The following is a 15815-nucleotide window of genomic DNA, read 5'->3' as shown; positions in this document are numbered from 1 at the left end:
TTTAAATACGATGTTCTTCCCCAGTGACTGGAGTATCTCCAGAACCTTTTGGTTAGGAACCAGCCTGCAATTAACTTCCAGGCCTTGCCTCATGAATTGAATAAAAGCCAATTTGATCTGTTTTCCTTTTCCATAGAAGCTGTTGCCCAGTGTCTTAAAAATTGTTTAGCTCACAGTTCCCAGTTCACAGCTCCAAACCAAAATGAAAAAAACCACTACAAACAATGGAAAAAAAAATCAGCAAGGGTTCCACTACTATTCTTATGATCATCCTCATAGCAGTCAGAAGAGTTGTTGAATGACCAGAACTGAATTATAGGCTACATTTTAAATACCTATTGAAGTTGACGCCTGAATGCCCAAACCCGTCCCGATTCTCACAATTTAATTGGAATTTAAATTATACTATAGCAATGATATAATGACCACTGTGTGGTGGACTTTTCTTGAGTTCTGGCCTTCCTTCACACAAGTCGTCACCAAGCTAGGCCCCCTCTAGGGGATTACCACAATTAGTCTTGTTCCTTGGTCTGAGATAAAAATGTTGTTGTTGCCCAGCAAAAGTACCTCTGTACTGTGTAGGGAAAGGCTGAGTTGTAGGTCACGTCTGAGCAACGTAACAATGTCCGATCAACACATCTTAAGTTTGGTCTTGCACTTATGATAATGAAGAATGCCGAAGGACACCAGGGGTACCTGAAAATGAGGTCTCAACCTGGTAAAGCTACAAAGCAAGACTGCAATTTGTGCCAATAGCATTCACGGCAAGTGATAGACAGGACGTGGAAGTTCTGTGGAACTCTGGAACCTATGGATTGGAGGGTAGCTAGTTTAAACCCACTATTTTAAAAAGAAGGTAGAAAGAAAATAAGGAATTGTTAACCTGATGTCAGTAGCGGGGGAAATGCTAGAATTCATTGTAAAAGATTTAATAGTAGAGCACTTGGAAAACAGTGACAGGATTAGACAGTCAGCATGGATTTACAAAAGGGAAATCATGCTTGACGCATCTTCTGGAATTTTTCAAAAATGTGTCTAGACTTGATCAGGGGAGCCAGTGGATGTGTTTACTTGGAATTTCAGAACACTTTCAATGATGTCCCACATCAGAGATTAACGTGTAAAATATAAGCACATGGGAATGGGAGTAGTGTACTGACATGGATAGAGAGCTAGCAGCAGACAGCAAACCGAATAGAAATAAACGTGTCTTTTTCCAAGTGGCAGGCAGTGAGTAGTAAGTACCACAAGGATCAGTACTTAGACCCCAGCTATTCACAAAATATATTAATGATTTAGATGAGGGAACTAAATGTAGTGTCTGCAAGTTTGCAGATGACACAAAGTTGAGTGGGAGGGTGAGCTGTGAGGAGGATGCAGAGATGCTTCAGTGTGACTTGGACAAGTTGAGTGGGTAAATGCATGGTAGATGAAGTATAATGTGGATAAATGTGAGGTTATCCACATTGGTCGCAAAATCAGGAAGGCAGATTATTATCCAAATGGTGATAGATTGGGAAAGGGGGAGGTGCATCAAGACCTGAATATCCTTGTACGCCAGTCACTGAAGGTAAACTTGTAAGTACAACAGGTGGTGAAGAAGGCAAGTGTATGTTAGCCTTCATAGTGAACAGATTCATGGACAGGAGTAGGGGTGTCTTGCTGCAATTGTGCAGGGCCTTGCTTGAGACCACGTCTATCATATTGTGTGCAGTTTTGGTCTCCTTAGGAAGAAGATAGGCTATGGAGAGAGTGAATGACGATTTACCAGACTGATTCCTGGGGTGATATGACTGATGGATGAAGAGAGACTGGATCAGTTAGGACTGGAATTTAGAAGAATGAGTGGGGATCTCATCGAAAGCTATAAAAGTCTAATGAGACTAGACAGGGTAAATGCAGGAAGGATGTTCCCATGACTGGGAAGTCCAAAACTGGGGGCACAGTCCAAGAATAATGGGTCGGCTATTTAGGATTGAGTTGAGGAGAAATGTCTTCACCCAGAGAGTGGTGAGCTTCTGGAATTCTCTGTTCCAGAAAGTGGCTGAGGTCAAGCTATTGAAAATGTTCAAGAGTTAGATATCATTTTTTGGGCTAAAGGAGATGGGGTGAAAGCAGGAACAGGGTGCTGAATGGATGATCAACCATGATCATCGTGAATGACAGAACAGGCTTAAAGAGCGAAGTGGCCTGCTGCTGCTCCCGATTTATTGCATTTTTATTCCAAAACCAATGGAAAACATTGGTGTTCTGCAGTCCTGCCAAATTCAACAGTGGCTGGTGGTACAAAATTAAACAAATCACCAGAGGAGTACACTCTACAAACATCCCCATCTTCCATGATTGGGAAGTCCAGCACATCAGTAAAAGATGAGGCTAAAGTGTTTGTCACAATTTTTTGCCAACTTGATTCACTCCACGTGAAATTAAGCAGCAGCTGGTGTCAGAGTTCTGCAATGGCTGTGGGCCCTGACAACACTCTGACAATGGTACAGAAGATGTGTTCTCCCAAACGTTCTGTGCCCTAGCCCTTAACCAAGCTGTTACCAGCACAGCGACAACATTGGCACCTAGCAGGTAAAGTGGAAAATTGCCCAGTTATGCCCTGTTCAAAAAGTAGACAAATTCAATATGGCCAGGTGTTGCCCAATCTATCTACTCTCAGTAGTCAGTAAATTGATGAAAGGGGGTCATCATCAGTATTATCAAGCAGCACTTAACAATAACATGCTCACTGCTTGGTTTGGGTTCTGCAAGGACTACTCTGCTTTTGACCTGATTACAGCCTTGGTTTAAACGTGTACAAAACAGCTGACCTCCAGAGGTGGTGAGAGTACTTTCCTTGACGTCAAATTAGCATTTGTTTATATGTGTCATCAAGGGCCCCTATCAAAACTAGAATCAGTGGGAATTGGGTGGAAAATTATTTTGTTGGTTGGAATCATGACAGCACAGAGGAACATTAGTTGTGGCTGTTGGAGGTCAGTCATCTCAGCTGCAGGACATCTCTGATGTTCCTCAGGGAAGTGTGCTCAGATCAGTCATCCTCAACTGCTTCATCAATGATGGTCCTTCCATCATAAGGTCAGAAGTGGTAATGTTTGCTGATGATTAGATAATGTTCACCATTTGTGACTTCTCATGTACTGAAGCAGTCCATGCTCAAATGCAGCAAGACCTGGACAATATCCAGGTTTGGACTGGCAAGTAGCATTTGCGCCACCAAAGTGCATGGGTTGCTAGTCTCCAACAAGAGAATCTAACCATTGCATCTTGATACTCGGTGGCAATACCATCACTGAAACCCCCACGATCAAAATCCTGGGGTGTCAACATTGACCAGAAACTGAACTGGTCTATCTATATAAAAACTATGACTATAAGAGCAGGTCAGAGGCTGAGAATTTTGAAGCGAGTGCTTTGCCTTCTGATTCCCCAAAGCATGCCCGCCATCTACAAGGTACAAGTCAGGAATGTGGTGGAATTCACCCCACTTGCCTGGATGAGTGCCACTCCAACAATGTTCAGGAAGCTTAACAAAACATCCCACTTGATTGCCACCTTGTCTGCAAGTATTCATTCTCTCCACCACCCATGCACAGTAGCAGCAGTATATTCGATCTATAAGATGCACTATAAGAATTCACGAAGTCTCCTTAGACAGCAGCTTCTGAACCCACAACCACCCGCATCTAGAAGGGCAGCCAATATATGGGAACGCTATCACCTGCAAGTTGCCCTCCAAGCCATTCGCCATCCTGACTTGGAAATGTATTGCATTGCTCAGATCCTGTTACTCCCTCCTTCGTGGCATTATGCAGCTACCTAAAGCAAATGGACTGTTGCAGTTTAAGAAAGCAGCTTACTACCATCCACTTGAGGGTAACAAGGGATGGGCAATAAATGCTGGCCCAGCCCGTAATGCTCATATTCCATGAATGAATTTTTTTAAAGACGTGGAGTTCATCTCTGTTCAAACAAATAAATGTAACCTTGTGAATGGAGTAATCTTTTACAATTTAACAAAACAAGCCATGTTATTTGATCCGTACACTCTTGAGTTAGTTTGAATTGCTAATTTGCACTTTTTATTCATTGTTTTTTTTTCCCCTTAGTATTTCCGGATGCAAAGCCATTTGTAAGTATAGAGCCACTTGTGGAAAATACTGAGAAGGGTGCGTCTTTGTCTGAGCCATGGAAGAGTGGTAAAGGAAACCAAGTTGCAGTCACACTGGATGTCTCAGGAGCAGCTGCCAAGGTAGCTATATCATATAATGAAAGTCCTGCCCTGGTTTGTCTTTCCAAAATGTAACACCTCGCATTTATCTGAATGAAACTCCCATCTTCCATTCTTCGGCCCACTGGCCCAGTTGATCAAGATCCGTTGTACTCTGAGATAACCTCCTTCACTGTCCCAATGTGCAATCAATTTTAGTGTCATCTGCAAATTTGCTGACCATGCCTCCAATATTCTCATCCAAATTATTTATACAAGTGATGACTAACAGTGGACGCAGCGCATCGCTGGTCACAGGCCTTCAGTCTGAACAACTCTCTCCTACCACTCTGTCTTGTACCACCAAGCCAGTGTTGCATCCAGTTGGCAAGCTCTCCTTAAATCCCATGTAATCTAACCTTACTAACTAGTCTACCATGAAGAACTTCGTCGAAGGCCTTGCTAAAGTCCATGTAGACAATGTCTCCCACTCTGCCTCCATCTGTCGTCTTGGTCACCTCTTCAAAACACTCCAAGTTTGTGCAACATGATTTCCCACACACAAAGTCATGCTGACTATCCTTAAACAATCCTGATCAGTAGAAAAGCTAATGAGCTTGTTTTCAATAACAATGCATTTCTACTGTGTTTTTTTTATGTAGGACATAAACAGAATGATGACAACTTTTGCTCAGTTGCTTCAGATGAAGATCCCAAGTTCTTATGAGGTTACATCTGTTCCTGACAGTCCACGTTCTTTTTTACCTGATGGGAAAAAAACCATCTTGGATGCTCCTGATCAAGGTAAGTGAAAGGTTGTGCCTTTCTTGGAGGAAGTCATCTATACCAGTCACCAGGAATCTGTTTAAAATAGGTTGATGTGCCCTTTCAGAATGGTGTTCCTTGCAGACTATCTTGAATGCAGCACTCAACGTTTTAAGAATGAGATAAAAACGAAGTGCTAGCAATGCTCAGGTGAGGCAGCATCCGTGAAGAGAGAAACAAAGTTAATGTTTAAGTCAATGACCTTACATCAACATTTTCTGTTTTGACTTCAGGTTTTGAGCTTTTATTTCAGATTGAGCTATTGTCTTTGGACGGTATGAGATCTAACTTGCCTATAAGTCAAAAATAATGGTCCAAGGACATGATCCATGTTCTTATTAGGTTTTTCCCTGATTTTGCACCAGCACCGTGTAAGTTGAAGTGCTAATATATACAAATTTGCCCTTTCCATTCTATATTTTCACTAAGATTGGATCTTATTATGCCTCGGGATTCAACTGAAGTTGCCATCTTGTAGCACTTTGTCCATCTGCAAGTATTCTCTCACAAATTCATGAAAAAATGCTATTTGCATCTTCGCAGGCAGCATACAAATCTTACCGATTATGCATTTGACCTCAGTGCCCTCAAAAGAAAATTGTGGAGAATGTTTTTCCAAGCTTTCCACATCCAAAAAGATGATGAAACATATATTTATTTCAGAATACAGCATTTTTAAAAAAATACAGAAATTGCAGCACTGAAACAGACCTTTAAGCCCTGCCAGTCTTTGTTGCTTTTATCCTCCATGTAAACAGTAGCCTGAAACCCACATGCTTGCTCAATCCCCATATGTCCATGTCACCTATTGAATTTATTCTCTTTCAGAGATTATATCTTTGTGAAAGTTGTTAATTCCATATATGTGGTGACTATATTGTGTGCCAGTGTGCAACTGATTCCTATCACTGATATTTGTATTGTCAAGTCTACAAACTAATGCATATTTTTTTCAAAACATTGGCTGATCTGCTGAACCAAGTAAGTGAGTGCCCTCAACTGTGCTCTTTGCAAATTCTTTCAAGGTGGAAATGAGATAAATGAGGAAGAACATGCTTGCCCAAAGCTGTGATTGTAATTTTAATTCTTAACTGAATTTCAACACTAAACAAAAGAACTCTGCTGGAAATCAAAAACAAAATCACAAATTGCTGGAAAAACACTTCTGGCAGCATCTGTGGAGAGAAAGCAGAGTTAATAGTTTTGTTCCTGTGACCCTTCTTTCAAAATAAAGCTCGTACATGAATGAGAGCTGTGCAAGGCCACATGACATAGCAGCAACAACAGCAGCTTCTCTTCTCCCTCCCCCCCCCCCCCCGCCAAAAACAAAACAAAAGGAAGAGCCACAAGAATATGCGGTCCAACAATTATTCCATCGGGCCACCATTTCCTTTAAGATACATCGAGTCATAGAGATGTACAGCATGGAAACAGACCCTTTGGTCCAACCCATCCATGCCAACCAGATATCTGCATGCCTCACTCTGCAGCAATCTAATGCTGTATGCTGCACAGACAAAGAATAATTAGAAGGAATAATGGCTGTTAGTGTAGTGTAGTACAGTGTCCCAATTGCTGTCTCTTTGTGGGGTCGAGGATAGAACTTTTTGAAAAAAAAGACTTGCCAACATTTTCAACCAGTTTGGGATGTTAGTTGGTCATTACTACTTTCTGGATTTCTTGTAGTGGGTTCCAAAGAAGAACCAATGGATCTGGAGAAACTGGTGCTGGAAAAACATAATTGGTTCAAACAGTATGATGTCTCATTACCAGGCTCTACTGTTAAAGCATCAGGAAAAGAGCTTGCAACTGTCACGCCGGTATGTATATATTCTTGGTCATGGTGCTGCCGTTACTTTGGGGAAAAGGAATTTAAGTAAGTCTAGTGATGCATCATTGATATCCGTCATCTCTTGGAGCTTGCTTGTCTTCATTAGAGAAACAATAAAGAATTTCCCAGTTTTCTTAAAATTGGGAACAGTGGTTAATTTTTTTTAAGTCTTCCCCCACGATTTGACATTAGGAGGCTAGTAGGGAGTCTGGTACATAATATCTGATCAATAGAACAACCATTAATGGGCTTTATGGTTTTACTTATCTTTAATTCTTCGTGAGGTTAGATAGCTACAATAGGTTTTTAACAGCTTGACTTTGGGTCAATTTATTGTTCTAAATCCAGAATTCTCCTCTGAAATGGAAAAGACCTGGAGTACCAAATCATGTGAGTAGCGATAGGAGTCATAAGCAACAGGTGGGTTTTACAGATTCTTCTGTCGGATGGAGAGCAGCAGCAACACAGAAAGGATGAAGGAGAGTATTGAAGTATGGGCTCAATGCTGAGGGAATCAGGTAGGGAAATTAGGCCAGAGTTGGAAGAACTGAGGGTGCTTGCTGAAACACACAGGTGAAGATGGTGGCAGGGAAATGGAAAGACCAGGCATTGCAGGCAAGATCAAGAATTTGAAAGCACTGCACTAGGAATTGAAAGCTGGTCCGTACAAGGTTGATTGGGATAGTGTTTTGGATGTGCAGTAGGGTGAGAGTGATGGAATTTTAGATGATGCAATTTGCAAAGTTTTTTGATAGAGGACTTGATTATTGTTTTGACAATAATTTGGAAGAATTTACTGATAAGTAATGCTTTTGAGTCCATATATTACAATGGCCATTTTTTCTTTATCTTTTCAGGAAGCTTCCTCAGACTGTCCAATAAAGGAAAGAATTGTAGTGCATCATTATAGTAACAATATGTCTGTCCTAGATGTTCACCAGCTTCCCATATTACAACCAGAGAGCTCTCCACTCTCATCCCCCAGTGTATCGTCACCTGGGACTCCAGCAGAGTCAAATAAACCTGATCCACCAGTCGAGTCACCGAAAATCAAACATTCTCTTCCACTGGATGAAAAGCAGTTTGAGGAACCTCCGCCACAACTGAAGAGGTGGAGGGGAATCCGTTGGAAACGTTTGGAGTTTAAAGTCTTATTTCACAAGGGGAAGTTTAAGCATGTGTTTCAGCATGAAATTGAAGAACTTATTCAGAAACTGGGAACATCGTTAAAACCAGACCCCCTGCCCAAGGACACGAGGAGATGCTGCTTCTGTCATGAAGAAGGTGATGGAATGACAGATGGGCCTGCAAGACTCTTGAACCTTGATTTGGATTTGTGGGTCCACCTAAACTGTGCATTGTGGTCCTCTGAAGTGTATGAGACTCAGGCAGGGGCACTGATAAATGTGGAAGTGGCTTTTCACCGAGGACTCACCACGAAGTGTGCTTTTTGTCAGAAGACTGGAGCCACTACTGGTTGTCATCGGGTGCGATGCCCAAACACCTATCATTTTGCTTGTGCTATTCGTGCCCGTTGTATGTTTTTTAAGGACAAGACGATGCTTTGCAGTCAACATAAACTGAAGGGAGCAAATGAGCAGGAAATTAGATGTTTTGCTGTTTACCGCCGTGTCTATATTCAGAGAGATGAAGTGAAGCAGATCGCTAGCATTGTACAGCGTGGCAAGCGCAGTCACATGTTTAGGGTTGGTGGACTGATTTTCCATACCATTGGTCAGTTGCTGCCCCATCAGATGCAGGAATTCCACAGTGTGACAGCTCTTTATCCCATTGGATATGAAGCAACACGGATTTATTGGAGCATGCGATACACTAACAAGCGTTGCTGCTACCACTGCACCATCAATGATACAAATGGGAAACCGGAGTTTGGCATCCAGGTTATTGAGCAAGGGCATGAGGATCTGATTGTTACTGATTGGACCCCACAAGGTAAGAGCAGTTTGTGCTTGTCAGGGGTAAGTTTTTTTCACTGGACAATAGAATTATTATTATTTTCAACACTTTGTAATTCTGTGTAAATTTCTGTTGCTTTGTACTTCTAATATAATAATGAACTTTGTGTAGACTAAGTACTATGGACACCCCACCGCAATCACCACCACCGTCGTCCCAGTAGTCAGTAGGAAATTGAGAAACTAAACTTGAGATCTCTATTAACTGTCAGAATAATAGGGTGATTATGGTGGGGGATTTTAATTTTCCAAACAGACTCGGACTGCCATTGTGTTAGAGGCTTGGATGGAGAGGAATTTAAGTGTGTACAAGAAACTTTTCTGATTCAGTATGTGGATGTACCTACTAGAGAAGGTGCAAAACTTGACCTATTCTTGGGAAATAAAGCAGGGCAGGTGACTGAGGTGTCAGTGGAGGAGCACTTTGGTACCAGCAACCATAATTCTACTGGTTTTAGAATATGATGGAACAGGATAGACCAGATCTAAAAGTTATAGTTGTAAAGGAAGTTCAATTTTGACGGTATTAGGCAAGAACTTTCAAAAGTTGATTGGGGGCGGATGTTTGCAGGTAAAGGGACGACTGAAAAATGGGAAGCCTTTAAAAATGAGATAAAGAGACTCCAGGGACAGTGTTCCTGTTTGGGTGAAGGGCAAGGCTGGATGACTCAAGAAATTGAGGGTTTGGTCAAGAAAAAGTAGTAAGCATATGTCAGATATAGACAGCACACGTTGAGCAAATCCTCAGAGTATAAAGGCAATAGGAGTATACTTGAGGGAAATCAGGAGAGCAAAAAATGACACTAGTTAGCCTTAGCAAACTAGGTAAAGGAGAATCCAAAGGGATTTTGTTAGTACATTAAGGACAAAAGAGTAACTAGGGAGAGAGTAGAGCCCCTCAAAGATCAGCAAGTCCACCTATGTGTGGAATCACAAGAGATGGGGAAGATCCTACACAGGTATTTTGCATCAGGGTTAACTGTGGAGAAGGACATGGAAGATACAGAATGTGGGGAAATAGATCGTGACTTCTTGAAAAATGTCTATATTACAGAGGAGGTGGTGCTGGACAGCTTAAAGTGCATAAAAGTGGATAAATACCTGGGATCTGATCAGGTGTACCTTAGCAGTTTGTGGAATGCTAGGGAAATGATTGCTGGGTCCCTTGCTGAGATATTTGTATCATCAGTAGTCACAGGTGAGGTGCTGTAAGACTTAGAAGTTGGCTACCATGGTGCCACTATTTAAGGAAGGTGGTAAGGAAAAGCCAGGGAACTATAAACCGGTGAGCCTGACATCTGAGGTGTGTGTGCAAGTTGTTGGGGAGAATCCTGAGGGAAAGGATTTACGTGTATTTGGAAAGGCAAGGACTGATCAAGGATAGTCAGCATGACTTTGTGCATGGAAAGTTGTGTCTCTCTAACTTGAATTTTTTGAAGAAGTAACAAAGAGGATTGATGAGGGCAGAGTGGTAGACGTGATCTATATGGACTTTAAAAATTTTTTAACTTTGTCCAACCCAGTCCAAGACCAGCACCTCCACACTATATGGACTTCAGTAAGACGTTCAACAAGGTTCCTCGTGGTAGACTGATCAGCAAGGTTAGATTACATGAAATACAAGGAGAACTAGCCATTTAGATATAGAACTGGTTCGAAGGTAGAAGACAGGATGATGGTTGCTTTTCAGACTGAAGACCATTGACCAGTGGTGTACCACAAGGATCGATGCCGAGTCCAGTGCTTTTTGACATTTATATAAATTATTTGGATGTGAGGAAATCACGAAGGGCATGGATAGGGTAAATTGACAAGGTCTTTTTCCCAGAGCACTGGGGAAGTCAAAAACTACAGGGCATAGGTTTAAGGGGTGGGGAGGAGAGGAGGAGCGGGTGAGAGGGTTTAAAAGGGACCTAAGGGGCAACTTCACACAGAGGGTGGTGCGTGTGTGGAATGAGCTGCCAGAGGAAGTGGTGGAGGTTGGTACAATTACAACATTTAAAAGGCATCTGGATGGGTTTGTGAATAGGAAGGGTTTAGAGGGATATGGGGGAAGTGCTGGCAAATGGGATGACATTAATCTAGAATATCTGCTCGACATGGACAAGTTGAACTGAAGGGTCTGTTTCTGTACTGTCCATTTCTATGACTCTAACTGAATGGCTGTCTCTCGTGCTGTTCTGATTTTAATTTGCGAGCTAATTATTGTTCTGGTAATTTGGAAATATTATTCTTCCTCTTTAGTTGTTTATGGAAATTAAACTAGTAATTTCAGTCATTACCCTGAATAGTCAGATGATCTCTTCATACATCTCTATGCTTCACAATACAGTTTTATTTTAGACTACACTATTAGTTCTGTTCCTGATATCATTGACAGTTTATACACAAAGTCTAAATTGTAATTTATGATTTGCTTTTGTCTTAAACTGAAGTCTTGCTGACTAATTACTATTGAAGCAAAACTTAAATGGATTTTTTGCTCTTGACAAGTCACCAGAGCTATCTTGAGTTTTGACAAACTGTATCTTAATTTGGTCAAATGTGTTTGAGGTTACTTATCCCATTATCCAAGGTTTGGCAAAATGTTAGGTCATCATTATATACTACTGTAACCTCTCTTTCAATGGATCCAAAGGGACAGGCAGAACCTTTTTATCATGCTGAGTTCTTAATGATGATGTGTTTCAGAGGTTTCCCTTGGATGTCAGAAACCTAACTGTGTAGTTAAACACTATTCAAAGCATAAAGATGATCTCTGGTGTTATAGACCAGACTCAACCCCCTTGAAATATATTAAGATAATGTAGACCTTACTTTTTTCTTCTTTTAAAGAGAAGTATAAGGCATTCCATTCCAGATGCAATTCAATTGATCAAACTATTTGACATTATGCAAGACGCTTTATTTTTGCACAACAGTTAAAATACAGACAAAATAAACATAAAAGAATTAGCTTAACTGTAACTCTTCTGAAATTCTTAACAAAATATTAGATATATTGACGCTTACTAATTAACTGTTCCTTTATAGTAACGTCCCATAAACACACCCTTCATAAAGGCAAATTCAGTAAAACAGATTGAAGTGAACCCCAGCTTTTAGTTGTAACAGAGAGGTATACGAGCTTCCACATCCAGCTTCAAGACCCCAGCAACTGCAGAAAGCCTAAATTAGAAATCCTGGTTCTGCAGTAGCTTGACACTACCCATTTAGGTTGCTTCTATTATTCTAATGTTTTTTAAAAACACCAAGGCCTCTCGAGCTGTTTACTTTATTGGCTTGAGTAGGCTGCGCAGTACCTCCTGTTCTCAACCTTTTTTCATTTAAAAAAAAATGCAAAGTACACCAAAAAAACCATAGTATTGTCACACTCAGACTTAACCAGTGATTTTATATTTCCACCTAGTGAGTCTTCAATAGTCTCACAGAAAATTTAAAAACAAACTCACTCTGTCAAGACAAATTGATTTGTCCAAGTTGTGGCCTTGGAGCTTGTGCTTATGACTTTGTAGACAAGTTAGTGATGCTTCATGTAGATGACACTTTGTCAGTACAGCGAAGGTTTATCCCACAATTTTTCAGTCCATTGTGTTACTGATCTCTGGACAATGGTACATTGTGTGCTTCCCTGGAAGTTGTTATGCTCATATACCTCCAAGTGATTCACTTAAGAGCAACCTTAGCAGAGACTTAGGAACTGGCTGGTTGCTATTTCTACACATCAAGAATTGGTGTGTTCACCACACTGTAGGAGTAAATAGTTTGACCTTGTTTTAGCAGGGAATGGTTGTGGAGATACATAAGCACGCTATGTTTGGTGTTTTGTAATTCTAAAATTTCTGCAGAGCCTCGACATACAAGCATCCGAGCTATGTTTTCCATTTATTCCCTATATTTCTCAGGTGTTTGGAACCGAATTCTTGAACCAATTGTGCAACTGCGGAAAGAAGCGGAAATGTTACGACTTTTTCCTGATTACATTAAAGGAGAGGACATGTTTGGACTCACTATTCATGCTGTTCTAAGGATTGCCGAGTCGGTAAGAAGAAAGGCTCCAAGGAGAGAAATACCTGCAAAAAAATGAATTTAATAGATTACAGGTTTTAAAACGTCCATACTTGAGCCATGTCCAACCTGTAACTTAATGTAAGATTTAAATTCAGAAATATTTTGATTGGCTGTGCGGTTACCCCCCATCATGAAAAAGGCTATTAAACATGATCAAGTTTTGGATGTAGGTTTGCTCGCTGAGCTGGAAGGTTCATTTCCAGACGTTTCGTTACCCTACGAGGTAACATCTTCAGTGGGCCTCAGGCTGAAAATTCCTGCTTTCTATTTATACGTTTGGGTTTCTTTGGGTTGGTGATGTCATTTCTTGTGGTGAAGTCACTTCCTTTTCTCGGGAGGTGGTAAATGGGATCGAACTCAATGTCTTTAAGTGTGTTTCGGTTGGAATGCCATGCTTCTAGGAATTCCCGTGCGTGTCTTTGTTTGGCTTGTCCTAGGATGGATGTGTTGTCCCAGTCGAAGTGGTGTTCTTCTTCATCTGTATCTAAAGATGCTAGTGAGAGAAGTTGATGTTTTTTTTGTGGCTAGTTGGTGTTCATGTATCCTGGTGGCTAGTTTTCTGCCTGTCTGTCCAATGTAGTGTTTGTTACAGTCCTTGCCCGGTATTTTGTAAATGACATTAGTTTTGCTCATCTGTATAGGATCTTTCAAGTTCAGCTGCTGTTTTAGTGTGTTGGTGGGTTTGTGGGCTACCATGATGCCAAGGGGTCTGAGTAGTCTGGCATTGACCGAGTGGGGCAAACAGTGTTTACAGTCATCTTCGCTTGAAGATTTATAAAATAAAGGTTGATTTATTTTCCAAACTTAGTGATCTCAACATACCATCAGTAATACGTTGTGGGGGTGTGGGAATTTTGAAATTATGATATTGCTGCACTGGGAGCTGGTATTGGTCAGGAAGCACCAGCATGATTGGTGAAAGGCTTGAGTTAAGACAAGAGGAGCAAAGTTTTAAGTAAAAAAAAATATGGAATGAGTGCATCTGCTCGGAGCGGGTTGGAATAATCAAATCTGGTGGTATCAAAGGTATTCTTGAGGGTTTCAGCCACAGATGAGCAGAGGTAAGGGCAAAGTTGTTGTGGGAGCGAGCAGTCTCAGTGATGCTGAAACACATTGGATCAAATATAATGCCAAGGTTTCAAGTGTTCTGATTTAGTCTCAAGATGGTTGGACTCAGTTGCTTAAGAACAGAGTTTGGAGTGACGGCAAGGTAAATTTTGTAAGAGTATGATTTGCTGAAATGGGAGTTAAAAGTAGAGGGGGCCAGAAATTAGCTTGTTGGTTAGTGAGCTGAGACCTCATGGTGTATCTAAACTATATGCATGAACAACAAGGTGCTACATAATAGGTTTAAGTTTCATAAATAGATACAAATGCGTCTAAAGCACAGCAAAATAAATTGTGTATAGGCTTGAAATTGTTTGTCAAGAGCTCAGTAGCTGCTCTGGATTATTGAGACAAGTAAAGGGATGTGCAGAACTGATGGGATTTGTTGTATAGATGAAAGGTAATAGATGATGTAAAAGTTGTCCACTGCTTGGTGAAAATGGTGTGTAATTTGGGAATAGTCCTAAAATGGGCAATTGGTGTCAACAAAGCAATGGAATGAGGATTCAGATTTTCATTTGCTGTCACTAGCCATCGAGCCTATAGTGCTGTACTCTGGGTGGCTTTCTCTGAGTTGTACAGTGATGTTCCTAACAGCTGATCTATTCCTGCACACTCAGGATGAACCAGGCTTCAAAGTTGTGACCTATTGAATTGAGCTTGAGTGGGCGTTCTGAGATAGGTGTGGGATTGAAGGCTATGGCATGAATTATCTGCTCGAAGGCTGAGCAGGAAATATTCATTTAGCCAATAGTGAGTTGCAAGAACCTTTGGCTCATCCACGATCAGTCAGCTAGGCAATGGGTAGTATGGTGACAGCTGTGGTGCAAGAATTATAGCGGATAAATTTTGAAATTTGCAAGTTAGGGGAAGAAAGGCATTTTCCCAATTATTTTATGATGGGGTTTCTTCATTCATTCACAGGGTGAGGGTGTCTCTGGCATTTACTGCCCATCCTAATTTTTCAGAGAGCAGTTAAGAGTCAACCCATTGCTGTGGGTCTGGAGTCACATGTAGGCCAGACCAAGTGAGATTGACCGTTTCCTTCCCTAAAGGACATGAGTGAACCAGATGGGTTTTTCTGGCAATCAGCAATGGATTCATGGTCATCGTTAGACTTTTTTTTATTACTAAATTCAAATTCCATCATCTGGCATGGCGGGATTTGAACTCGGATTCCCAGAACAATATCTGGATCTTTTAATTAAGCGATAACACCACTAGGCCATCATCTCCCACTATTTTTAATCGTCTTTTTAGTTAAAATACATTTTAGAAATTTGTTTTGTGAATTAATTTTGATTTCTCTGCAGTTGCCAGGTGTGGAGAGTTGTCAGAACTATATATTCAGGTATGGTCGGCACCCGCTTATGGAGCTCCCGCTAGCTGTCAATCCAACAGGCTGTGCCCGATCTGAGCCGAAAATTATGACTCACTACAAACGGTGGGTACAGGAAAAATGAAAGTGACTTGCTTGTGATAACTTTAAACTTATAAATTTTTTAAAAGGTATTTTATTATCAAGTGATCTCTGTCACAAGATTTAAACTATGAATTTAACTGCCTTTTATATTTGAATAGAATATCGTGCCTTTTATGTAAAAGTGTGATATTTTGATTCCTGCTGAGGAACACTGATGGACAGATAGAAAACTGCTCTGGAGAAATATTCCATGGTAGCTGGCAAGTTCAGAAAGCCAAGACTGAATATTTTAAACTTGTAGCATTCTAGCAGTAGATTTACTGCAAGGAGCTAAGAGGTCAAAAAAAGCCTAACTTGAAACACTAA

The 15815-nt window shown here is 40.9% G+C and overlaps 1 protein-coding gene across 9 annotated transcripts in view; it reads left to right on the top strand.

The window, feature by feature from the left end:
• kmt2d (lysine (K)-specific methyltransferase 2D) overlaps nt 1-15815 on the top strand; it is a 248665-nt gene that overhangs the window by 211280 nt on the left and 21570 nt on the right. For all 9 annotated transcript variants that reach the window (XM_060821028.1, XM_060821029.1, XM_060821036.1 and 6 more), the window contains 6 exons: nt 4116-4258; nt 4879-5020; nt 6728-6861; nt 7730-8825; nt 12754-12890; nt 15340-15470. In XM_060821028.1, coding sequence (XP_060677011.1) covers nt 4116-4258; nt 4879-5020; nt 6728-6861; nt 7730-8825; nt 12754-12890; nt 15340-15470 — 1783 coding nt within the window. The remainder of the gene's footprint in view (nt 1-4115; nt 4259-4878; nt 5021-6727; nt 6862-7729; nt 8826-12753; nt 12891-15339; nt 15471-15815) is intronic.

This window comes from Hemiscyllium ocellatum, chromosome X (assembly GCF_020745735.1).
Source record: "Hemiscyllium ocellatum isolate sHemOce1 chromosome X, sHemOce1.pat.X.cur, whole genome shotgun sequence".
Lineage (NCBI taxonomy): Eukaryota > Metazoa > Chordata > Chondrichthyes > Orectolobiformes > Hemiscylliidae > Hemiscyllium > Hemiscyllium ocellatum.
This window is presented reverse-complemented; position numbering and strand designations above follow the sequence as displayed.